Source organism: Eublepharis macularius, chromosome 4 (assembly GCF_028583425.1).
Source record: "Eublepharis macularius isolate TG4126 chromosome 4, MPM_Emac_v1.0, whole genome shotgun sequence".
Classification (NCBI taxonomy): Eukaryota; Metazoa; Chordata; class Lepidosauria; order Squamata; family Eublepharidae; genus Eublepharis; species Eublepharis macularius.
In genome coordinates this window covers 163,873,461-163,899,450 of record NC_072793.1, presented here as the reverse complement: position 1 = coordinate 163,899,450, position 25,990 = coordinate 163,873,461, and the positions used below count along the sequence as shown (strand labels likewise).

The 25,990-nt window shown below is 44.1% G+C and overlaps 2 protein-coding genes across 4 annotated transcripts in view; both read right to left on the bottom strand.

Annotated features, from left to right (window-relative positions):
- The window catches only part of LOC129329185 (zinc finger protein 850-like), a 37,030-nt gene extending 24,986 nt beyond the window's left edge, over positions 1–12,044 (bottom strand). Inside the window, exons 1-4 of the mRNA XM_054978636.1 lie at positions 11,983–12,044; positions 9,270–9,396; positions 7,425–7,535; positions 6,129–7,280 (exon numbers count right to left, since the gene is read on the bottom strand). Coding sequence (XP_054834611.1) covers positions 6,129–7,280; positions 7,425–7,535; positions 9,270–9,396; positions 11,983–11,988 — 1,396 coding nt within the window. The 5' untranslated portion in view covers positions 11,989–12,044. The remainder of the gene's footprint in view (positions 1–6,128; positions 7,281–7,424; positions 7,536–9,269; positions 9,397–11,982) is intronic.
- A 3,902-nt stretch (positions 12,045–15,946) lies between these two features.
- Positions 15,947–24,867, bottom strand: LOC129329186 (zinc finger protein 300-like). Of its 3 annotated transcripts, none has more exons than XM_054978640.1 (4): positions 24,781–24,867; positions 22,889–23,015; positions 21,438–21,558; positions 15,947–19,044 (listed from the first exon to the last, which is right to left on the bottom strand). In XM_054978640.1, exons 1-4 carry the CDS (start codon positions 24,784–24,786, stop codon positions 19,041–19,043), a joined length of 258 nt encoding a protein of 85 aa, XP_054834615.1. In that variant the 5' UTR covers positions 24,787–24,867; the 3' UTR covers positions 15,947–19,040. The 3 variants fall into 3 exon arrangements, with proteins under 3 accessions (XP_054834615.1, XP_054834613.1, XP_054834614.1); XM_054978638.1 differs by having other exon boundaries at positions 21,451–21,558; XM_054978639.1 differs by lacking the exon at positions 24,781–24,867 and adding an exon at positions 24,486–24,633 and having other exon boundaries at positions 21,451–21,558.
- Between the last annotated feature and the right edge of the window lie 1,123 nt (positions 24,868–25,990).

The window sequence follows — 25,990 nt, the reverse complement described above, 5'->3', positions numbered from 1 at the left end:
AGGCAGCCACTCGCCCTGTCCAAACGCATTTGGCACAGAGGCACGCCCCCCCACTCCCTTTCACTAACCAACATCTGCAAAATAGCCAGATTGAGGCTCTTCTGCAGGCGCTTTGTTGCGCCCCTCCGGCAATTCTTCCAAGCGCACCCCCTTCCCTCCAACCGTTCCGGGTCCAGGAGGAACTGGTCCGCTTCCAAGAAGCGAGACGCCTGCTGGGGCTTGTAGTGTTTTCCCTTCCAGGCACGACGCATTTGTGGTTTTGTCTTCTTTTTAGCCCTCTGGCCCACCCACCCCCTTCCCGCGTAATGCCTTGGGGATCTAATGGCTACTGCGGAAGGAATAAGCGTTAGGTGATGCCGGCATCGAGATTTTTACATCTTATTTTCCCCCGTGCATTCGAAATCCATTGTTACATACAGTTTACATTCTAGATCATTGATTGTGTCCAGTAGCACAAAGTTCTGGGGCGATGCTGTTGGATCGTCAAGACTACGTCTACATGCACATCTCAGCCATCTGCCTGTGCAGTTTCTACCCCAGAGAATGGATCTTAATAGCCACAGAAGCAGATATGCTTCCTGGCAACTCTCTCTCTACCACCCAAGCCCCTGGCAGGGAGTCTCGGGAATCATGAATGTGCAAACCCCAATTAATTAATGGTAGATGCGTGTCCCATTCTTTCTACATGGTGAGGCGTAGCCATGAGATTCCAGAGGATGGTTGCTGGACATAAAAATGATGAGGTTTTGCCATACTACAGTAGAATGAGATGCTAAGTTTGTATAATGCAGGCTACAGCGATGGGGGTGAACTGGGATTCGCTAATGAGTTTAGGGGACCTGCAAAGAAAAATAATTATTAAAATAATTAGTAGATCTGATTATTATCCCAATCTGCCTTAATGCCTCTTACCTTCTTGTGGATTAGGGTAGTCTGACTCCTATACTTTATAGTTACCTATAAGGAAAAAAATCCAAAAAAGCAAGTGAACTACTGACTTTGTGGTACGACATCCAGTTTTTAGTTGACCAGCAAGTGCAAGAAGCTCTATGAGCCTGAATACTTTAAAGATATATTCCAATATCTCTTTAATTCTGTATCAGATAGCAACTGAACTTTCTAGGGTTGCCAACTCCAGGCTGGGAAATTCCTAGAGATTTGGGGGCATAGCCTGAGGAGGGCAGAGTTTGGGGAAGGAAGATAGCTCAGCAGCGGTGTGGTGCCATACTTTCTGCCCACTGAAGCTCCCATTTTCTCCAGGGGAACTGATCTCCATAGTGTGGCGATCGGTCATAATTCTGTGAGAACTCCAGGCCTGACCAGGAAGCCGACAACCCTAGTCAACTTTTTCAACACTTTTCAAGGGCAGTCTCACATAAAGTACATTGCAGTAATCTAATCTAGCTGTAAGTGGGGCATGTACCACAGCGGCCAAATCTTTTCTGCTTTGGAAAGAGCACAGCTAGCTAACAAGCAGAAGATGGTAAAAGTATTCCTGGCAACAGCTGCCACCAGCTTACCAGTAGGCCTGGGTCCAGGAGCAACCCCTCCCCTCCAGCTAGAGAGCTGTTCCTTCAAAGGGAGTGCAACCCCATCCTGAGGAGGAGACATCTCAAACTCCAGCTCAGTCCTCTGCCCACTTCTATCTTGTCATGACTAAGCTTCAGTTTATTAGCCAACATCCCTCCCACAACTGCACTCAGGCATTAATTCAGGGGTTCAACAGCTTCCCTGCGATCTGCTAGAAGCATGAGACAGAGGTGAGTGTTGTACACATACTGGCAACAGTCCAGCCCACATCTCCAGGGTTCACCCAACAAGTATGAGGGACAACATGGGACCTTGTGGGACGCCCAAGGTCAAAGGACCAAGCAACAGTCCCCCAGTTCCATTTCTGAAAGCTGCCTTCCAGATAGGACTGGGACCACCACAAAATAGGGCCTCCCAGTCCCAACCCCAAAAGGCAGCCCAGAAGGATGTCGTGGTTGATGGTATCAAAAGCCACTGAGAGGTCCAGGAGAATCAACAGAGTTGCACTCCCTCTGTCCATCTTCTGGTGTAGGTCACCCACCAGGGCGACCAAGGCTGTTTCAGTCCCATAACCAGGCCTGTAACCAGACTGGAAAGGATCCAGACTACCAGCCACATCTACCAACCCTGCACTGAATTCCCTCTTCAGATACACTGTGGGCCAAGCAACACATGATGTTGAGGATCCATGACCAGAGCCCCAGTGTGCACTTTAGCATCAAAATACAGCCATATCTGTACCACTAGGAACGAGGTGGGTTTTAACTCCCTGTGTATTGTTTCTCCAGTCAAAACTCACCTTCCATAAATGTTTAGTCCAGGTCTGTGTTTATGCGCAGGTGCATGCGCACACCTCAAACCTTTTCAGACCCATTTAATTCCAACCTGTTAATTGGGACCCAGTTTTTGTTCCTCCTCCTCCTCCTGTCTCAGTGGTCCCTCAACTTTCTGATCAGATACCTTGCAGATACAGGTGGCAAACACTGAACCCAACCAAAAGCCGTGTAACACTTTATTTATCTCACAGTGTGATGTACCCAGACTGCCTGGACATAAGGGCAAGCCTTAAGATCTGCCAGCGAAGACAGTTCCCCTACGTCTGCATGTATACCATGTATCATGGGGAGCTTTTCTTGGCACAAGGCAGACTTGCAGTTAGAACAGGCAGCAACTATGGAGAAGGGAGACCTTTGCCAAGTCAACAATGCAGCGCTGTGCAGCAGACTCCAGTCTAAGCCCACTGAAATCAAAGTACAGAATTGTGCTGCAAGTCACTGTCAGTAGGAAGGCATCCAGGCTGCATTCTCCAGAAAGACAGGTTCGGCAGCAGTGGTGGGAAAGGCTCCCATGACCAGTTCTTCTGCTAGGACTGACTACAGGGATTATTGCAGACAAATGTGCTGGCATGCATCGCACAGTCAGCTTCCACAGAACGTTAATACGGTAATATAAAATACTATGCAGTCCATGTATGAACAAACCAACATGGAGGCAATTCCTGTATCAAATCCCACTGGAGATGTTCTTACGTGGCCACTCTGAAAATGTGCGTGGTTTGTTCCATCCAGCTCTGGTTTGGGGTGAAATAACATGTCATCTTGCCACTGAATCCTCCAAAATCAAAACCTGCTTGAATTTGCTTCCTTTTGCTGTATTGCATATGTTGGTTAAATGGGACTCCAAGAAAGCAGGATAAGCAACAGAGGTACAAGATGGTACACTTAGCTAACTAAAGCAAATTTTCACCAACCTGCCAGAAACCTTTTCCTAGTTATCAAGGGGAAACAGCTGGTGAAGATGGCCCTGTTAAAACTCTACAGTTTTGTAATTCTATTTTTATTTTGTGAATATTTTTTTTACATTTTTTTCAAGTAAACTATCAAAAATAGTAACAAAACAGCAGGGCCACTGTTATTGAAGGTACATGTTTTACATATTTTATTAGGAAGAAAGCACCTTTGTCCTTCACAAATCCATTTAATATCAGGAATTATGCTGGCAAGCCGGATTCTTATATTAAGTTCCGCATCAAGTCTGTTCCTTTTTGTTTTTGTTGCAGTGTAATATGAAAATTCAATTTTACACAAATATACATGACGAAGGATCCCTCCATTTTAAAGTTCATAATCTCATTCATGTGTTCCTCATAGTTGTAAGTTTCCAATTAATTAACTCAATTGAAATACTTCACCGAAAGACTCTGATGTTATGGGGGAGAGCTCTCAAAAAAACAATTTATGTTCAGGGTTATCCCAAGTCTGAAGTAATTATTTTAATAATGGATTGTTATCAATATAATGTAGCCCGTATAAGACAGAGCAACATTTATAATAATATCCCTGGGTCATGCTGTTCTTGTGACTGCTCAATCACACTCTTGTAAAGCAAGATAAGGTTGGTATCTTTAGATCATTAATCTCCCCACTCAGTGTTTTTTGGTGCAGAATTCTTCTGGTCCCTCTTAGATCTTTCTTAGTCATTTATAAATCTGTTAATCTTGCTTTCCCATTGCAACAATGTATGCATATAAAGTAAGAAAGAGGGGGGAAATACAAGCAAAGGAGTCATCTTTCCAAGCATCACCTCTACTGTTTCATGAGCTTCTCCCCAGCGCTCCAGTCATATTTCATAGTTAACTTGCGCTAACTGATAACTTTCTGCCTAAAGAGTTGGCAGTTTTTTTTCCTACAGAGCACTGCATAAACTAGATATTAAGTTACATATTACAGATTTATTTCTCTACCGTATTATATGACTTTTTCACTTTCTTTCTGCCCAAATTTGGCACTGAAGGTGAATTACAGTATATAAGAGGGATATAAAACGTATTAGCAGAAAACAGCAGAATTAAAGGCAAAGAGATTAAACTCATAAAACCCAGTGCCAGCGCAAAGAAATTAACCACCAGGCTGAGAGCAACACAAGAGATTTCACCTGGCGCCTAACATTATGCCTAGCAAACATCCTAGGGAAATAGATCCAGAGGAGTTAGCCGTGTTAGTCTGTAGTAGCAAAATCAAAAAGAGTCCAGTAGCACCTTTAAGACTAACCAACTTTATTGTAGCACAAGCTTTCGAGAATCACAGTTCTCTTCGTCAGATGAATGCATCTGACGAAGAGAACTGTGATTCTCGAAAGCTTATGCTACAATAAAGTTGGTTAGTCTTAAAGGTGCTACTGGACTCTTTTTGATCCTAGGGAAAGAACTTCATCAATGGGACACGTATCAGAAGAGACCAAAGGTAGATACTGACCTAACTTACTCGTGACATCAGGATTATGGTCTCAAACTAGCAGCTGAATATGGGGGACAATGGCCCTTCAAATACCCCAGTCCGTGACTTCCACAGCTGCCATGGCTCAGCGGTACAGCATCTGTTTGGCATGCAGAAGGTGCCAGGTTCAATTCCTAGCATCTCTAGCTAAAAGGATCCGCTGTTAGGTGACATGAAAGATCTTGACTTAACATCCTGGAGAGCCACTGCCAGTCTGAGTAGGCAGTACTGACCTTGATGGATGAGTTTTTTGCTTCAATATAACAGCTTCCTGCATTCCATACCTACATAATTTACTCCATTTCCTGTGATCACACTTTTAATCTGATTATTGAACCTTAATGCAATTTCTAAGATGTTGATACACAATATGCACGATAGTAGTGATATAGGGCCTTACCTTTTCTCTCTCCAGACTTACTTTTTTTTAATGAAAATTGATGTTTAATTTAATATTCTTGATGTTACTTTGTCATGAAGCACAGAGATCTATTGTAGTAGTTTTGCCTTCCAACCCAAATTTTATAACGGGCTTCTTCAAAAAATGCTGTTTAACCCTATCACTGCCATAGTATTTTCCTTGTTTTTATGCCTACCATTTCAGATCCACTTCTATATGTAGTACTGCTGGCTATAATTCTCACAACAATACTTGCATAGGTAAGAAAAGCTAGTATTGAAGCAGAGACTGCTCTATAGTGACCTCTAGTGAAATATGCAAGTATTACAACAGAGCATCACATTTAAAAAAAAAAAACAGTAATTACAAACAAACACAAAACCCAAACACAGAAAGACAAACACATACATTGATGATGTGAATGCACTTTGAGGTTTTTCTTCTGAGTAAGTCTCTTACCACTCTCCGGACATCCATACAACTCGCCTACTGTGTGAAGTCTCATTATGAACCAGAGCCATCAAGAGGCAGTTCCCACCAAAATATTATCTTTTATCATATCTAATTCTACCCATGGAAAAAAATTCTCCTGTCAAAGGTTGACTGGGTTTGGGTCAGTGATGATACATTTACATTTATAAGCCTTGGAACTGTTTTCGTAGCTTTAAGTTCTTAAATCCGTATCTCACCTATCTATCTTATTTATAACTGAAGAATGTCTCCAACTGAGTGAATTCCTTGATGGCTCACAAAGGCAGACTTTTGAGAGAAATACTGCCCACATTCTAGGCAGTTATAGGCATTCTCTCCTGTGTGGACTCTTTTGTGTTTTACAAAGGCAGAATTGTCAGCAAAACATCTCCCACACTCCAAGCACCGGTAGGGCTTCTCTCCTGTGTGGACCCTCCTGTGTTTCACGAGGCCTGAGTTCTCAGCAAAACATTTCCCACACTCAGGGCATTCATAAGGCTTCTCTCCGGTATGGATTCTCTTATGCTGGGCCAAAGTTGAGTTCTGAGTAAAACACTTCCCGCACTCCAAGCATTTGTAAGGCTTCTCCCCTGTGTGGACCCTCTTATGTTTCACCAGGCCTGAGACATCAGCAAAATGTCTTCCACACTCCAAGCACTGATAGGGCTTCTCTCCCGTGTGGACCCTCTTGTGTTTCACAAGGCTCGAGTTCTCAGCAAAACACTTCCCGCATTCCAGGCATTGGAATGGCTTCTCTCCTGTGTGGACTCTCATATGTTGCACCAGAGTTGAGTTCTGAGCGAAACCTTTGCCACACTCCAGGCATTTGTACAGCTTCTCTCCTGTGTGGACACTCTGGTGGATCATCAGATATGAGCGGCGCGTAAAACATTTCCCGCACTCCAGGCATTTAAAGGGCTTCTCTCCCGTATGGATTCTCTGGTGTTTCACAATGTTGGAATGTTGAGCAAAGCACTTCCCACACTCTAGGCACTGATAGGGCTTCTCCCCCGTATGGACTCTCTGGTGTTTCACAAAGGTGGATCTTTCAGCAAAGCTCTTCCGACACACCAAACATTTGTAGGGTTTCTCGCCTGTGTGGATTCTGTGGTGACTCACGAGATGTGAATGACAGGCGAAGCACTTCGCGCACTCCAGGCACTTATAGGGTTTCTCTCCAGTGTGAACTCTCTGGTGGTTCACAAGGTTTGAATGGCGAGCAAAACTTTTGCTACATTCTGAACATTTGTAGGGTCTCTCTCCTGTGTGGAGTCGCTGATGCCTCACAAGGTCTCCCTGCAGTGCCAAACTCTTCCCACACTCCAGGCATTTATAGGGCTTCTCTCCTGTGTGAACCCTCTGGTGGGTCACAAACACAGAATGGTGTGTAAAACTTTTCCCACACTCCTCACACATGTAGGGTTTCTCTTGGCTGTGGCCTTGCTGGTGTTTCAGAAACTGGGGCTGTTGGGCAAAACCTTTCCCGCACTCCAAGCATTCGTAGGGTTTCTTTGCTGCGTGGACTTGCTTATGCCTAGCAAGATTACACTGCTTAGTAAAACATTTCCCACACTCAGGGCATGTGATTTTTTTGCTTGAAGTTCCTGCAAGGTAAAAAGCAAACAAGAATAAGGTTTTCTCCCCACTGAGTACGCCAAGAGCAGGAACCTGAGGAATTAGGTTGATAGCAAAGAAGAAAACTTGCAAGAGAATGCCAGTGAAACCACTGGCTTATCTTGAAAACTTACCCGAGCTTATGCTAGAGATCTCTGTTATATCCAAGTTCCGAGAATCCAGCACCCACATTTCTTCCCCATCTTCCAATCTGCAAATGAGGTCAGGCTTGGGGACTGGATATCCTTGGAAAGAAAGAAGAGAACAGAATGTAAAGTTAAACTAGGTAGAGATCTGACAGCCAGTAAAACTGGGGAGGGGGAATCTACCACTCCCCCTTGACTTACTAAATTTTCCCAATAAAAAACCTGGAAATTTGGGGGCACTCTGAAAAGAACACCTATGAAGTATTTTCTCTTTTTGAATGAGTGACTTATTTTTAATGACCAAGTGTGGTTATTAACTCAAGATATGTAGTACAAAGATTCTTATAGCAGTAGGTAATGATAACTCCTGTAAAACACAATGGCTTGTATTTTATACTCTGGTTTTTAATTGTAAGCTGCCTCAAGCAAATAGTACATTTTATACACTAAGTTATAAATTAAGATAGGTAGCCATATTAGTCTGTAGCAGTAGAAAAGAGCAAGAGTCCAGTAGCACCTATAAGACTAACAAAATGTTTGGTAGGTATGAGCTTTTGTGAGCCACAACTCACTTCTTCAGATACTTCTTCAGGTATCTGAAGAAGTGAGCTGTGGCTCATGAAAGCTTATACCCTACCACAAATTTTGTTAGTCTTATAAGTGCTACTGGACTCTTGCTCTTTTCTACTACGAAGCTATAAATTATGTATTTTATACTGTTAACATAGTAAAATAAATTTACATGAGATAACAAGGATAACAATTGTATATATTTCAATTTTCCCCAACTGTCTGTTTCTTTCCAGAACAAAACAGGGGAAATTTTTTTCCCTTTAGCTTCAAAATTTCAAAAATTTTACATCTCAGTTAACGAGACAATGCCCTGAATGGTTACTTATAGAAAAGTAAAGATTGTATTTCCTTTCCAGTACTACCAGAGAAAAGAAATCTGTTTATGCCAGACACGTCCAGTTGCAATCTTGCTTCAGAGGATGTAGCCTTCTAAAGAATAACTGAGGTTCTAAAGTGCACTGGGGACTAAGTCCCACTGAATTCAGTGGAATTTACTTCTGAGTATACATGTTTCACATTACATAGTAAAGCTATTAACTAGTACAATCTATTTCACCATGACAAAAATAATTGGTGTAGTAGGACTTTTTTGGCAGTAAAAACTAGAAGCTCAACTGTATTATCTGATGCTTCAGGTACTCTATCCGACCCTACTAATGTGAGATATTTATCAATGAAGGCCAGGCTGCACTGCATCAGAAAAATGTTGTTTCGGTTTTTTGGCCTGAACAGCAGCAAAGGGAACCCTGCTTGGGATAGGTGTGAGGGTATACCACAGTCAACCCCTCCCCCAAAAGCATTGGGTGGCCTTAGGTAAGCCACTAACAACAACAACATTCGATTTATATACCGCCCTTCGGGACGACTTAACATCCAATCAGAGCGGTTTACAAAGTATGTTATTATTATCCCCACAACAAACACCCTGTGAGGTGGGTGGGGCTGAGAGAGCTCTTAAAGAACTGTGACCCAAGGTCACCCAGCTGGCTTCAGGTGGAGGAGTGGGGAATCAAACCCGGCTCTCCAGATTACAGTCTCGCCTCTCTTAACCACTACACCAAACTGGCTCTCAACAATCGTCTACCACATCAAGAAGTTGTAAGATTCAAACGAAAAATGAATGTATTGCTGCCCACTATGCTCCCTTCAGAGAAGACGAGAGATATAAAGCAAAGAAACTCATTTATCTGAATATGCAAACCCATGTGAGATTCTGGTTCTTTAAAACCTTCTCTTCCCACACCGAAAAGGAAGCCTTACCCAGTGAGGCCAAAGTCCCATAATTTTCCCACGTGACTTCTCTGTACAAAGTTCTCTGGTCTGGGTCCAGCAGAGCCCATTCCTCCTTTGAGAAGTAAATAACCACATCTTCAAAGGTGACCAGCATCTACAAAACCAAGAAGGTATGGTCACTGACTAGTAGGCATGGGTACAAACGCAATTAGCATGTGCTGGTCACTATAGGCTCCTATGTAGGCACAGATAAAAGATTCTCCTCAGTTACCAGCAAAAGTGCTCCCTGCCCCCTTTGAAACTGTTGATCTTTTTTTTTTCCTTCATGGCCTTCTCCGGCAGCCACGTCCCTTCCAAGTTTATATGGCCTCTGCTCAGCTCCTTTCCCTAAGATCCTTTCATTTTGACAAACAATCCCCCAGTGGTCCTCACTCTCTGAAGTTTTCTACTGAAAAATTGACCATCCTTAAAAAATTTAAGGAGGCGTGTCTTTTTCCTCAGCCATATTAATGTACCAGTGCAGGTTCTCTGTCAGAGAAGCTGTATTTCCAGCTGAAATCAGGCTTATAAAAAAACTACTTTCCTAGCTCTTTTGTTCTGCCTGGAGACAGTTTCTAGCAAGCTTTGGAGCATCATGGGGTGAAAATCTCCCAAAACTGTGATTTTTACCCTGTGAGAATAGGACTCTGCACCTCAAAACTGTTGTCATAAAACATCATATCAGGTGTGAAACAAGCATAAGACAGAAGAGTGTGTATCACCTGGGGATAAGAGATCATATTTCCCCTATTCCATTCCACTTGCCAGAAAAATATTCAGTGGGCTACTTGTAGGGAATGGCTAGATGAGAATGGAGCAGGCTAGGCTGCTAGGGAGATGGAAGTATGCTGGGGTGTGAGTGGCAGGTGAGGAAGAAGATCAACTGGGAAAGGGTCAGCAAGGGAGCAGAAGGCAAGGAAAGGATGCTGTAGCCAAGAGGCATGTAAGGACTGAAGAAGGCAGTGAGCACAGTGCCACATCCTGGACAGGTGAGAACTGCAATCTTATGAGCCACGTGGCTGATAGCTGGTGCAAGGCATGGAGAAAGTTGAGAGACCACGCCACAGGGGAGTTCTCTGGGACAGGCTGGCCAGACAGGTACTCAGCTGATAAAATACAAGGCAGATTGAAAAACCAGCAGTGTCAGGAGGACGCACTTGAAAAGTAGACACTTTCAGACTGAGCAACTCCAGTATGGGTGGTGTGAAGGAAGGAATGTGTGTGAGAGTCCACACATGGGCCAAGAGGAACTGATAGTTCAATCAGGATTTGTGTATATGAGCTTTTCTTAATTTATGTTATTTCCCTAAAATATATCTGTTACTGTTAACAGACACTGTTATGTGTTTTTGGCTCAAACTCTACAATCCACACTGACAGGGCTTCAACACTCATCTGCAAGAGCAAAAAAAGCATCAAGAAAAATATCCCATCCTCACTCCCCCACCCTGAGAAAATGGATGCATCGTGGACTTTAATCCCATTGCGTATCCCTCTCCCATGCACAAAGACCAGCAGCACCCTCAAAATCTCCTGCCTGAGCTCTTTGCAAATCTCCAGAAAGAGGCAACAACCCAAATGGAGAGACGGACATCATTCTGTACACCGGGGAAGTAGAAAACATTAAAACCAAGGGAGATCATTTGGAAGGCCTTCTTTAAAGGAACTTTCCAAGTAGCCACCAATGACCATTTAATATGGCTGAACTTATTCCCATAACCGATGACCCCTTTTAAAAGATTGCTAACCAATAGCAAGAGTATTCTAAAACTTCCCCATACCACATAAACAGACCCTCCCCCCCCCATGGACAACCAGACCACTGTACAAGCCCTAAGGAGGACAGCGAACCCTTTACTATCAGGGTACCATGGGGCACGTTTTCTTAAAGCCACCTGGGAAGCTAGTTGCCTGCACCTTCCTGCTTGAACGGCAGATGAGGAGGACCCCCCCCCCTCTCCTGCCTCCCTCGATCTCTCATCAAATAACTTTCTCCTCACTACTTGGCAGGATATTAGAAAACACCAAGATGGCATCCACGCATGTTAGACGGTGCACTATACCAACCTTTCACAAATGAATTTCCCTGTGCGGACAAGGCAAGCCCGTTGCGACTGACTGCCACAGAGCAACGAAAGCGCCATGCCCATCCCTGTGCAGAAACACCCCCAGACTTCGATACAGCAGGAGAAGTGGCTGCACCCGTGCAAAGATGTCATGGACCGAACTGTCTTTGCTTCCCCTCCTATCCACGGCTGGATTTCTCTAAAGGGCTCTGTATGCTTTAAAGGTCATCGGAACGCTAGCGAAGGTCAATAATATCGCCCCCTTCCCGTCACTGACAGTGTAATCCTCTGCAGAGGTCCTGTAGTTTCAATGGGCTCAAACTAGAGTACCTGCATAGGATTGCACATTGACAAAATGAAGCCCCGGATCATCTCCCCTCCCCATCTCCGCACACGCTCCCCCTCGCTCCCCCGCCGCCCAGGCTTTTCTCTTTGCTTCCACAGCGTCCCCAGAGCTAAAACGCAGCCCATTCCTTCTCCGCCGGGAGTTCCGTCCCAAGCCAAACAAATTAGGCAGCAACTTAAGGCAGACAAAGGAAAGACCCTCAGTCCCCTCCTAGCCATTCCCTTCTCCAATTTATATGCAGACAAAATACTCCCTCGTCGTCGCCGCCTCCCCGCAATTTGACACCAACCCGCATGTGCAAACAAACACCGGGGCTCGATTTGGTTGTCTCTTCGGGAGGTTTGAGGCTGCTCTGAGTTCTTCCCAGCGGATTGTCCTTCCCTGGAAGCACAACCCATTTCGCCGAGGCGGCGGACCTAGGAAGCGCAACGCCTGCTGGGAGCTGTAGTTCTAGCCTTGTCCTCGTCGATGGAATGTTCCTGCCCATGTATTCGCCTCCTCGCACACAAGTACAGTATAACATTTGTTCTGCCCTCACTCCCCGTTGCTACAGGTTTGGTCTGTCCTTCGTAGGAGGACACAGCTGCTCATAGGTAACTATGGAGAAATCCAGGAGTAGGTTGTTGCTGATTTGTCCTATGCTCTTCAATCCCACTGAATTAAAAGCAAAAGGAAAGCATTTTTCCAAAGCATCTTTACTCTTGAGTGACACAAATATGGATTTCCAGCAAAATATTAATCAGTAAAGACCTGGTGAAATATATATTCAAATTTCATAAATATCTAAGGGTTGGCTTGCACACAAAAGCTTCTGCACTTTCACAATTGCAAAGAAGTCTCAAGTTAATTCCCAATTCCTTATCTGCTATTCCTAGTTTCCTTATTCACTAACTCAACAAGAAATATTGGTGAACAGTAGGATTTGAGTCCAGTGGCACCTTAAGAGACCAACAAGATTTTCAGAGTGTAAGCTTTTGAGAGAGAGATGTCTCTACACATTTCTTCACGTTTCAAGAGATGCAATGTTAGCCGGGAAGCATAGTTTTGAAAGACAGAGCTGGTAGCAATCACTCCGGAGGGGAGGAATTCTCTCACAGCCTTCCACCGCCTCTATCATGCTGGACAGTCTTCCCTTCTGGAGCTTTTACCTTGTCCCCTTCACTGCTTAAACTTTGAATTAACCGAGCCTCGACAGGGCAAAGGCTCCGGAAGGGGATACCAGAGACGGTAGAGGACTTAGAGAATCCATCCCCTCTGGAGCAATCTCGACCGGCTCTGTCTTTTAAAACTATGCTTCTCAACTAACATTGTGTGTCCCAACACTTGATGAACATGCACTCAGGCATCTCATATAGAGAGACTCATATCTGAAAAGGGGATTTCTGACCCTCAAAAGCTTATATCCTGGTAATCTTATTGGTCTCAAAGGTGCCACTGGACTCAAATCCTACAGTGTCATGTCTGAGCCCCATCCATGCCAATTTTAATGATCCTTTTGTTCTGAACCAATGTATTCTGCTGTGACTTGATGTCATTTTACCAATGCCATAACTATTTCATTCACAGGCTTTCACAGGTGTTTATCTAACGAACTGCAGCAGCTTCCAGTGTTTCTGACCTTGTATGCTACTCACTCCCAGACTTTGCTGTCTTGTTTTCTAGTGACTCAACTTGATATTACAAATATGTGAAACATTCTCACACAAGAAAAGCGCCAAAATCTTGTTTATGATTGGGAGGGGGGAAAGAAGCAGACTTGACTGTTAAAAGAGAAGTCTCTCTCACATGACGCCATTCCTGTCAACTTTTACTCTTGCTGCTTAGATGCTTACCTTGCTTCTGAGTAGTTCTATGGACATATATATGGAAATGATCTGATTCCTGAATAATAACCATTTAACCAAGAACTTGCGTCTTGCTGAAGGGTACAGGGATCTGTCTACCATATCCTGACATCCATAGCCTGACATACAGTTCTACTGCAGTCCAACATGGCTACCCACCTAATAATAAATATTGGTGATACTGAAAAATCAATGGACCCCAAAATAAGCTTTAGACTATGATAAACCATACTCCTTAGGGCCCTCTGATCTCTAAGGAGACCTGTACTCTACAGGCCTGGCCCAGTTATTTGTTCAGCACATTTTAGAAACTTTGAAATCTTATGAAGTTCTTGGTGCCAAAACTAGGCTTTGGACTGGACCCCAGCATATGTCATCTTGCATGGCACAGACCTCAATCTGGGGACGAATGATGCAGAAAGCTCAAAAGCTTTTTGGTGGTGCATAGACCGCCCCCCTCATGTTCTTCAGGCACCACACAGTAGTTAATAATAAAACCAGGCTTTGCGCCTAGGATCAGCATAGACCTTGAGACTTATGGTTTTTCTTGGTCCCAAGTTTACGTTGTGGTGCAGAGCTTTTCAACCAATATTGGTGAGTGACTGGAAAAGAAAAATCTAGGGACTATAAAGATCCGAGTGCCAGCTTCAGCCCGGTCAAGGGCTTCCAGGAGCTCAGGGCTGTGCATGCTTTTCTCCACCTCCCATTTTTTGCTCACAGTACCCCTGTAAAGTAGATTGTGCTGAGAGAGCATGACTAGCCCAACAACCCCTATCAAGTTTTATGGTTGAGCAGAAATTGGAAGCTGGGTGTCTTGGCCCAACACCCCAAGTACTATACCACTTAGACTAGGGAGCCAGTTTGGTGTAGTGGTTAAGAGCGCGGGACTCTGATCTGGAGAACCGGGTTTGATTCCCCACTCCTCCACTTGAAGCCAGCTGGGTGACCTTGGGTGAGTCACAGCTCTCTGGAGCTCTCTCAGCCCCACCCACCTCACAAGGTGTTTTGTTGTGGGGATAACAATGGCATACTTTGTAAACAGCTCTGAGTGGGTGTTAAGTCATCCTGAAGGGCTGTTTATAAATTGGTTGTTGTTATTATTATTATTATTACACTTGATAGAGATAGCAATTTAACTAGGTTCTTCCACTGTCTGACCTGTTTTGTAAAAGAGATTCTTTGATGGAGGAATATGTGTCACACAATCTATCAACCTCACTGCCCTCCTGAAATATGGAGACTTTGATACAGGATATTTGTTAATGTATCTTCAACCAAATCTGCAACGTGGAATGTTAAACAACAGACAACTTTACGGGGTTATAGGAGATGGTTGTTGGAAATGTAAACCATTCCAAGTACTGCTTCTCCTCCTCACCCACCATCTCATGGAGATAATTATCCTCATATTCCAGGGGAAAAACTTCACTGGTAGGAAGGTCAGGGGATGGAACTGAAGTCACATGACATGTGATGTTGTATCTGGCTGAAAACCCATGACATAAGCATGTCAGGCAATGTTCTAGCCATACCCAGAAACTCGTTTCTAGGCAAAGCCAGAGCATTGCCCAACATATTTACTTCAAATCCAGGTTTTCAGCCAGATGTGACATCATGCATTACATGTCATTTCTGCCTCCTGTCCCACCCTTAAACTTCTCATGGATGGTGGACACTGGCCTGGCATACCTTGATGGTAGCTACAACCCCAGGAGCTGTCACACACAGTTTCTTCCAAATGTCAGTGCTATGAACAGGGTGGCAATTGACTGTGGCTAGGACTTCAAGGAGGTGGAAGACAGTATTTAAATTGAAGAAAAGCTATCAGGAGGAAGGGGATTGTAGGCAGCTTACTCAAACATGGATTCTTAAGCACAGCAACCAAGACTCGCTTGTTGCATTAGACGGAGTGGGAAGCCTGAGGATTAACAGACATGAGAAATTAAAGCTAAAAGTTTATTGAGTAATATGAGCGTTACATGGAAATATTGAGGCTCCACCACAGCAGAAATGGCATCAGATGGAACAACAAAGAGCACCGTTTGTCGAGCACCACCGGTGTACACTGGTGAGTAATATAAGCACAGAAGGAACACACTACAGCCCAGCTTTTTCCTTCAAGGGGTTTACAATGTGAATCTTGACAACAAAGGGGAAGGGAAGAAGAGAGGCAGCAGAAACAAAGGATAAGGGCGAAGAAACACAGCAAGACTTTGACTGAAGCAGTGTCTTAGTTTCAGGGCTCAGGATGAGGATCAAAAGGTTAATCTAGTCCAGAGGCTTTGTGGAAAAGGTGAATTTGAGAAGGAATAAAGAGGTTACAATTAAATCTCTGAGCAAAGCAAAGAGGGAAATAGAAAAGTAAAGGGACCCCGAAATAAACATTTACTAATCTCTAGATAAGCTATGTTAATTTATGTAGGAGCCATATTCAAAATTTGTATCATGGAATTTATGGATATAATGAGTGTGAACATTCTCTTTTTTCTTTCTGTTTCTTTTAAACCATGCCTTTCTTCCCAATGGCAACCCGAAGCAACGTACGTGGTTTTCCTCTCCTCCAATTAATCCTCACAACAACCTTGTGAAGTAGGTTAGGCTGAAAGTGTGTGGCTGGCCCAATGTCACCCAGCAAGCTTCCATGGCAGAGTGGGGATTTGAACCCGAGTCTCCAAGGATACTAGTCTGGCACTCTAACCACTACACCACACTGGCTTTTAAAAAAAGACTCTGCATGATCACCAACTGATACCCTATCCTGCTAAAAGAAATGCTTATCCCAGCTGGTGACAGGAAGAGCTCACAAACCACCTCCCCCCACCCCCAAAGCAGAACCTGGTTTTTCAAGACCACCTTTTGCAAGTCTGCCGTTAGATTTGCCCAGGTCTGAACTAGGAGTATCATGCTTCATCATGCCGGTAGTCATCAAGATTTCATACAATACGAAACAAGCTTTGGCTTCGCTTCGGCACACTGGTCAACGGTTCCTGATGAAATATGCTCTTGCCTGCCGAAAGTCAATTCGCTAAAAATTAGTTAATTTTACAGGATTCAATGGTGCTTTTAGGAGAAGGACTAAGACTGATCGATGTTCAGAGTGGGATAACAGAGCAAGTAGAAAGGTGAAGCCGTAACAACAAGTGCTAAGGAGAACACTATAGTGACATACACAAGTATTACAACAAAGCAGCAAAACAAAACATCAAGCAGAAGGAGAGCAAAGGCCCACGGATGCACATTGATTAATCAATCTATCTCATGGCTGCACAGTAACCCGAGTGACCAGACCTTGGGAAACTGCCATACAGATTGCAGTCTATGTATCCTGAGGCTGCTTCTGAATATATTTTCTACATGCCAGACCTTGAACACATGAACTTGTTTCCTATTGAGTTAGACCAGTGGCATCTCAAGGTAACTGGCAGACAGACAGAGGTTTTTACATCACTGACTACCAAATACTTTTAACAGGAGATGCTGGGAACTGAACCCAGGTCCTTCTGCATGCAGAACAGATGTTCTACCGCTGAGCCGTTACCCCTCACCATGTAACTTGCCTCGTGTTTATATTTTCTCAATGGAAACTAGGACCCCCTTCAAGCCAAGCCTTTTTCTGCACACATTTTTCCTCAGTAGTATTTCCAAATGGCTCAGCTCCCTAATTAAATGCTTTCCTCATGAACAGAATTTTCTTCAGATCACATTAGGATGAAAAAACAAATCATTGTAGATTCTTGGAGAAGGGATTGGCAACAGGGTAAACTAACATGACATTAAAAATGGCACAAAAAGTGGTTTCAGTGAACAAGCAGCTGCTACTTCTATTCCTGTAAGAGATGCCCTTCCCCATCTTTATGTTTTTTCATGGTATAGGAAGAACTTTACAGTTGGGAGCTCCACAGGTTGCCAGGGGGATTGTTGGTATTCTGTTACTACAGAGTGGCTCACCCAGGTGGTTCGGCAGCAGGGGGAACATTGCACCAAAATGGCAGCATCTCTGGATGACACTGAGGAAAAACCGGGCTGCATCCCTACCCTGGGCGCTCAAGAAACCACGTCTTCAGCCCATTATCACCATGGAGACAGTGTCTTTCTTGGGCCCCAAACCTACAATGACAGTTCTACCACATGAGATATCACACAGTATGGAATTAGTTGTCAAGAGTTAGCAGAAGCAAATTATGAAGTATGGTGACCAGATAAAGAACGTGTTATACTTTTCCATGGTACTGCAATGAAGGAACGGTTCACTAATGAGGAGCCAATTTTCTGCCTGGGGGGGAGAAATTGCTAAAATCTGAGCTGTTGAAAGCAAATCTCACTAGTTTTCCTTTTTCATTTTAAATAATTATAAGATTTCTCACCAAAAGACCCAAAGTCTGAACTGCCAGCGAAACTATACCCACCCCTTTTAACATTTCTAAGAATTCTCCCCCTTGTGAACGCTCTTGTGTTGTACAAGGCCAGAGAGGTCAGAAAAACATTTCCTACATTTAGGGCACTGGCAGGGCTTCCCTCTAGAGTAAATTCACTGGTGGATCACAGGATACGATCGTTGAGCAAAACATTTCCCACACGCCAACATTTATAGGGGCTCTCTCCTGAGGCACTCGCTTGTGTTTCGAAAGTCTGAGGGATATGCAAACCATTTTCCACAGCTGGGGCATTGATAGGGTTTCTCTCCAGTGTGGACTCTCTCATGGGTCAGATTTCCCATACTCAAAACACTGATAGGGTTTCTCTCCTCTGTGGACCCTCTTGTGCTGTGCAAGGCTTGAGTTGTCAGCAAAACATTTCTCACACTCCAAGTACTGGTAAAGTTTCTCTTCTGTGTGAAGTCTTTGGTGAGTCATAAGGTATGATAGCCAAGCAAAATATTTCCTACACTCAGCGCATTTATAGGGCTTCTGTCCTGTGTGGACAGTCTCATGGGTTAGCAAGCGTGTGAGCTGAGTAAAACATTTCCCACATTGGGGCATTTATAGGGCTTGTCTCCTGTGTGAACCTTCTGGTGAATCATCAGGTTGGACTGGCAAGTAAAACATTTTTCACACTCGGGACATTTATAGGCTCTCTCTCTCCTGTATGGATTCTTTCATGGGCCAGGAGCTGGGATTGTTCAGTAAAACATTTCCTGCACTCTGAGCATTCACATGGTTTTTCTCCTGTGTGGATTCTCTGGTTGGTTACAAGGTATGAAAATTGAGAAAAACATTTCCCACACTCTGGGCACCAATAGGGCATCTCTCCAGCGTGAGCCCTCTGGTGGCTTACAAGGACCAAAGGGCAAGGAAAGCTTTTTCTGCATTCCACACACGTATAAGGTTTCTCTCTTCTGTGGACTTTCTGGTGGTTAAGAAATGGAAGCCGCTGAGCAAAACACATTCCACACACTACACGTTCATAAGGTTTTTCTCCTGTGTGAAGTTCCTGGTGTCCAATAAGGTTCAATTTCTGAGGAAAGCATCTCCCACATGCAAGGCCCAACCATCTTCTCCAGCACTCATCTGCAATGATAAAGGGTAAGCATATATGATTACTTTCTGAGAGTCCATATTTCTTCTCACTATTGAAGGTAAAAAAGAAAGAAAACACATCATTAAGATGCTGAAGAAACTGAAACGGCGGAAAACACAAATCCTTCTGTGGGTGTCAGTTCTTCTCTTCAATTATCTTCAAGGAAGAATTTTGGGCCTGTCTACAAGTCACAGTAGCCCTGTGTGATGTTTCTGCTCCTGTGCTCATGTCCAGGCTGAGGTTTGGAAGCTCCTCCACATAAAAAGCCCTCTCTGCATACAAAACCAGCGTGGCAGGTAGAAGATTCTTGACTAATCCTGATATCCTGATTCTTGATATTCAAGGTCTGAATACACAGGGAAGTGGGGCTCTCTTAAAACGCAAGGAAGCGATAAAACATGATCTCATCAAACCAGACAGCCACAAATAATGTGCCTTTGGAAACTTATCCTTTTCAGGGTATCATTAGTGCTCTCTTCTAAGCATAAGCAATTCGGGCTCTTACCTCCATATGAAGCCAATCTGGGAACTTTAAAGTGAAGAAAGGGACAAAGAAGGTAAAGAATAGGGAACCTGGCTCCAATCTCTGCCAAGAAGGTGAAGCCCAAATAGAGGGACCTCGAGGCAAGATCAGGGCCAGAGGAAATGAAATAAAGTGCCTGCTCCAGCTTCTAAAAAGGGCAATGACAAAGCAGGTGGCAAGTTCCGGAAACCAATTATTTCTCTGCCTCCATATTTTCCTCTCTCTTGTTAGAGGAACCCCCATCCTCATTCCCCATCTGATGCCTAATTTGCTTTGCAGCAACATTTTCTGAAATAGTTACAGCAGCATGTGAAAGTTAAAGAATGGTGTGCCTGAGATCCATACATATAAAAGCAAACATACAAAGCGGTCCCTGCAATTATCTCGAACAAGATCCAACGTACTTGGGAAGGCTGGACTCAGTGGCTTGTTTCAGACATAAAGCAAAACCAAGATTAATTTTAAATTATGCTTAGTTTGTGAAACTAGCTCTCAGATGAGCAAGTCCTGGTCCATCTAGACAAATTCTGGCTTCATGGCCTTCAACTCTCATCAGGAAGCATGTAAGGGCAACACTAGAGAATAAGCTAACATTAAACCACAATGTCTGCATTCATATATATCACATGGAAATCATATTTACAATTAACAGTGGTTAACAAACCAACTTCAAAATCATGGCTTTGGATCCTAATCACCCTGTTAACGGGGTAAGCAGCATTCAGATGATCACATTAAACACAGGTTGTTTAATTAAACCAAGCCACTAAGGAGCTGATAACATGGATGGCACCAATCAGAAAGATGTGAACTTGTCCACCAGTCATAGGAGATACCAGCATGTCAGGAGGCAGCAGAGGGGGCCTCATCAAACAACAGATCCTCTGGGATAGGGGATAGGGCCCCCCCAGAAACTGGATCAGGGAATGGACTTTTGATTAGCCCAACAGCAGCCTTGCCCAAAGCAGAGCTGGGCGGGGATAGGCAAGGAGCTGGTCACCAACAGTCGGGCAACTGGCCAAGCCTGATATGTGGCTGGAGGCCATAATCTGACTTGCCAGCCATTTAAACCTTTTGCACAGCTTTCTGGCAAGCTAAAAATAGACATAGCAAGCTGCAGACACTCACACCGTAGGCCCAACTGCTGGGAGGAGCCAAGGCAGCTTGCCAAGCCTGTGCAGACTGGGGAGAGGCCTTTATAAGAGGGAGAAGGCAGGCTATGAGGATGCGCCAGACTGTAAGCTCCTGACCCAGCAAGGAGGAAGGCTGTAGAGAGTAGGAGGAGAACGAAGATGTTGTGCTAAACCCATTCCCTCTCAATTCCAAGAACACAGAAGCTCCATAGAGTGGGTCAAGGAGACCTGGGAGAGTGGGGCGATTCTCTTCACAGCGTGGAATCAAATTCTGCCGTACAAATGTAACTATTACATGCACACAGAATGCCAAGTTCAATTCCTTTTTTTCTAATTGGATGCACTGAGAATGATCTTTGCCTAAAACCCTGGAGATTATTTACTTCATTTGTACCCCACTTTTCTCCCCAACAGGGATCCAAAACAGCTTACAACATTCTCCCCTTCTCCATTATCCTCGTAACAGCTCTGTGAGGTAGGCTAGGATGAGCGTGTGGTTTGCCTAAAGGCACACAGACTGCTACCGTGGCAGAGTGGGGATTTGAACCTGGGTCTCCCAGATCCTAGTCGTGTGCTCTAGTCACTACACCTCTCTAGCTCTTAAAGAGTCTCTCAATACTTAGTTAAATGAATCTATGCTCTGACCCAGCATAAGACAGCTTCACACATATAAATTAAGGATGCAGTATCTTCTAGACGACTATGAATGAAATTAGATTAGAGTTACCTTGATCCCTCACCTGAGGTGTCCAAGATCTCTGCGGCGTCCAAGTTCAGAGACTCTGGCACCCACAGCTCTTCTCCCTGTTCCAGCTGGGAGATGAGAGCAGGCTTGATGAATAGAAATCCTTGTCAAGAAAAGAGGGGGGGGGGGACAATAAATATCAGGAGGATTTGGGTGAAGCCTCCTGGGAACATTGTTCCTGGATAACATGTTCAATAGCTACAAAAACCAAGGAACGTATCCTTCTGGATGACAACTGGGCGATTATTGTTATTACTCAGTAAACTGCTAGTTATCATGGCCTGTGTATCGCAGAGGCCCCTGTGAAAATGCACTGTGCGCAAGGATAGGTTGCGCTGGTACTGGAGGCCAAGTCAGCCCAAAGGCCTCAGGGTGGAGCACAGGGTTATCCTTGCAGACTGTAAGTCTGTCCTGAGTGCCACTGTTTCCCCACAGGAGCACACAGCAGCCATGCACTTCTAAAAGAGAAAGTAAAGGGAGGCATACTCAGAGAACTCATTTGAATTGGTATAACTCTGTCCCTGATGAACCCAGTGCCCAGGGCAGGTCTGGCATTCCTAACAATTCTGAAGCTTGTTTACTGTGTCCCAGACCACTTAGAAGGAACCAATACGACTGATATAAGAACCAGCGGTGTAGAGTGGTTAAAGCACATCTGGGAGACCCTGTATACATATATTCTCTGTTATTGCCTCTCCCGCTCTTATGAAAAAGCCTGCTTGATGTCAGGACAGATTCATTCTCCTATCATTCCATAGAATGTGTACAACATAATCGTTCAGGAGAGCATTTTTGTAAAGAAAATACAGTTGCAGCAAATGAAATTAGTCAGGAGAGCCAATTTCCTAGGGAAATACAGAGATCGTTTATTGCACAATTTGCAGTGTGTTAACTTATTTGTCATCAACTTTGAATGCTCATTATCCAGTTGCTGCACTTTTTACAGTGTATCTTACTAATGTTTTCTTTACTGCATTGTTTAGTTTAAATTTGTAACCTGCTTTGAGTCTCAGCAAGAAAGGCAGACTATAAACAAACAAATATTTACATAAATAAAAGGAAGAAGAAAAACAAGAAGGGCAGAGGAAGAGAAAACAAGTATGCCCCTTACTTCATAGGCTCCTTCAGTTACGTATTCCTCTTCAGTCTCAGGGACTAGAAATAAGAAAAAGCACCCTTCCCCCATTGTTCAGCTTGTGATCTCAGTCTCTCTCTCTTTAACCTTCCTCAAAGGGTTTTTATGAGGGCCATATGAGAAAAAAATAATCTTGTAACCTGCTTGCATTTTTTTAAGAAGATGAAGAACGAAATCTAATTATTGAATGAAATAAACTTATTCTGCTAAAAATATAATGAACTGAGAGACAGCATTGACAAACATACATTGTTTTAACATCTTCCAGACCCAGTATTTGAGGAAGCAATATCCTTACCCAGTGAGGCCATGTTCTCATAAGTCTCCATCATTACTTCCCTGTACAAAGCTCTTTGGTTTGGATCCAGCAAGGCCCCCTGGCCTTCTGTGAAGTACACAGCCACATCTTCAAAGGTTACCGGACTCTGAAAGAACAAAGACCTCACTGAGTTTTCCTCAGGCTAGTTGGTGCGTATTGACACCTGAATACAAAAACACATTGCTTGAGATAATTTGTGACTCTTGGGCTTCAGTGTCTCTCAGAATACCCTCTTCTCTCCTCCCCACTGTAAAAACACTACAAAGGCCAAAGAATTTCCCTCCTGAATTGGCTTTATCATTGCTCTTTCCCTTCCTCAAAACAAGGTAGGACAATTCAGAATTATACCCTTATCACATCACAAGGGATTGCTACAGAAATCACAGGGGAACTGACTGCAGTTCTTATTTGGAGCTCTTATGCCGATGGAGAATTCTGCTCTAACCCTGTTCACCCAGATTACTGACCTGTACAGCAAGGGCATGGCAGAATTCTTCTCACTGCATAGACCAGGGGTTCCTAATGTGGTGCCCATACGCACCATAGTGCCCACCAACACTTTTCCTAGCACCCACCAAGTGATTTTAGAAAGTGCGTGGGGCTCTTGCCCTACAGCGCTGGATATCCAACTGGCTGTGCAGATTAAAATTACACCGTTGCAGTAGCAGCTACCACACAATGTTGGTTTAATTCTTTCATTCCTCTTTCTCAGTGTATTTTAAGTTACTCCTCTTTTTTCCTGCACTTGGGCTTCCTCTGTTTGGTTGGCTTCACCTCCTATGGCAGCCTTTTCATGGTTGGCCTCCTCTTGCAGCAGCCATTGCGGGGGGTTGCATCGCGGTCCAAAATTCCAAAGGTGCCCACAAGATCAAAAAGGTTGATAACTCCTGGCATAGACAGAAGCAACCACAAGGCTGTACATATATAGTAGCGCTTCACTGAGCTTTCTGTTCAAGATGGAACAATATATAAATCTTTGGAGAATTAACATTTTGTTGCAAGCATTCCAAGTACTCAGTTTATTAACAAGTAAGGTTTACAACTTGCACAAGAGAGACCCTGTAGCTAGATAGGAAAAGCAATACACATGTCTGGAGTAGAGGAGAAGGGGAACGCTTCCCAGTCAAAGTGGCAGTTTGATTAAGATGCATTCCAAATATGAAAATAGTGAATCTGCGTCACTGTAAAGCTTAACACATTCATCATGGCAGAAGTATTTTTGGACTAGAGCCCAGACGCATGAAGGGTTATCCTTAACTGGCAGACAGATGTGCCGGTATGGGTCAAAGGGGAAAAACATGATACACAGGGCCAAGAAACGCAAGAAACATAGTAGGGCGATTACATTTCTAGGCAGAGACCACATGTAAACAAGAAATATAAAACGGCCACCATTCAAAAGAGCAGTTAAATGGGATTAAAGCTGTATTCTGCTGATGCTATGCATCGTGGTCCCGATTATGTTAAAAGGGAAGCCAGGATAGTCCACCCCCCACCCTGTCACAAGAAAGCGTTGTTCAAAATCTTAACGTTTTAAGACTCTGGGATGTCGACAGCCCTACGAATCTGGCCATACCGTCCAGTCGCTTATTTCCAATTAGCCCCGCGCTGCAAAGTGAACAACTCAGAAGGGGGAAATAGATGCATCTGACGAAGAGCTGTGGCTCTCGAAAGCTTATGCTACAATAAAGTTGGTTAGTCTTTAAGGTGCTACTGGACTCTACTATTTTGCTACTACAGACTAACACGGCGAACTCCTCTGGATCAGAAAGGGAAGGGTCAGCCTCCTCACACCTTCCCAACGAATTCGTTGCAAAAACACTCCACGTCCCCCCGCCCTTCGCCACCCAGCCACCCCCCTTCCTACTAACCAGCATTTGCAAGCAGCAGGGGGATTGAGGCTTTTCTGGGTATTTCAGTTCGTCCAAACGCTACACTCATTCCACGGAATCAAAAACCCTTACGCTTATATCCGGAACTGCCCCAAACACCCCCAGAACCACAAGGCCTGCTGGGAATTGTAGTGCATTCTCTTTCTCAAGAGACACGATAGTTGCTTCCTGCAAGCAGAGTCTGGCCTACGATACATTGTGTAATTTTGGGAAGCACGAATGCATAATAAAAGTAAATGACAGAGCTGACAAGCTCCAGGTAGGGCCTGGACTAGTTCTCTCAGAATTATAGCTGCTGTTCTCCAAACTACAGAGATCAGTTCCTCTGGAGGAAACAGCCACTTCCACGGATGGACGGTGCGCCATCATTAACTCCCTGCCCTCCCCAGGCACCGCTCCCAAATCTCTAGGAATTTCCCGAGGAAATTGGCACGCCTAACATATTAATATGCCCTGACCTGGATAGCCCAGGTGAGCCTGATCTCGTCAGATCTCAGAAGCTAAGTGGGGTCAGCCTTGGTTAGTAATTGGATAAGAGACCTCCATTGAAGACCAGGGTTGAGAGGCAGGCCTCTGGGATTGTTATCTACGTTAAAAGTTCCATAACCTGTGCCTGTAGATTAGGTAGCCATTCAACAGGAGAAGCCTGTCGCCTCCCTTTCCTGTTCACTCGGCAGAATTTTCAGGATTCCAGTACTCCTTTACAGAGTTTTATATGGTCAGCTCCTCTGTCAACCGATGCTGTTTTCATGGGGGTGGGATGGACAAATCGTTCATCCCAAAGTAGCCCAAAGTGTGATAGGAACTGTAGTTTGCTGAGGACACGGTTTGTGATCATCAGCTTCTGCCACAGAACCAGGGTTTCCCTGTAAAAAGTTGTTAGGATTCAATACTCCTCGACCCAGCTATTTATTTATTTACACTATTTATAGTCTGCCTTTCTCTCTGAGACTCCAGGCAGATTACACAGTGTAAATTAATACGATCCACAACCAGGTCATACTATAAACGATACAATAGGGTATAGATTGTAGAAATTTGACACATAGCTAAAACAATGCTGAAAATAAAAATTAGCAATTTGACATGACAAGTGATACTGAAACTACATAGTAGGAGCAAACTTAGAGGACTAGACAGTACACAGTAGTAGGGTTGCCAGCCTCCAGGTGGTAGCTGGAGATCTCCC

Coding starts and splice junctions, on each gene's coding strand:
- LOC129329186 (XM_054978638.1), bottom strand. Junction 21,559..22,888: donor TGAGAACATGGCCTCACTGG/GTAAGGATATTG, acceptor TTTCTTGACAAG/GATTTCTATTCATCAAGCCT. Junction 19,045..21,450: donor AGAGATCTTGGACACCTCAG/GTGAGGGATCAA, acceptor TTATCATTGCAG/ATGAGTGCTGGAGAAGATGG.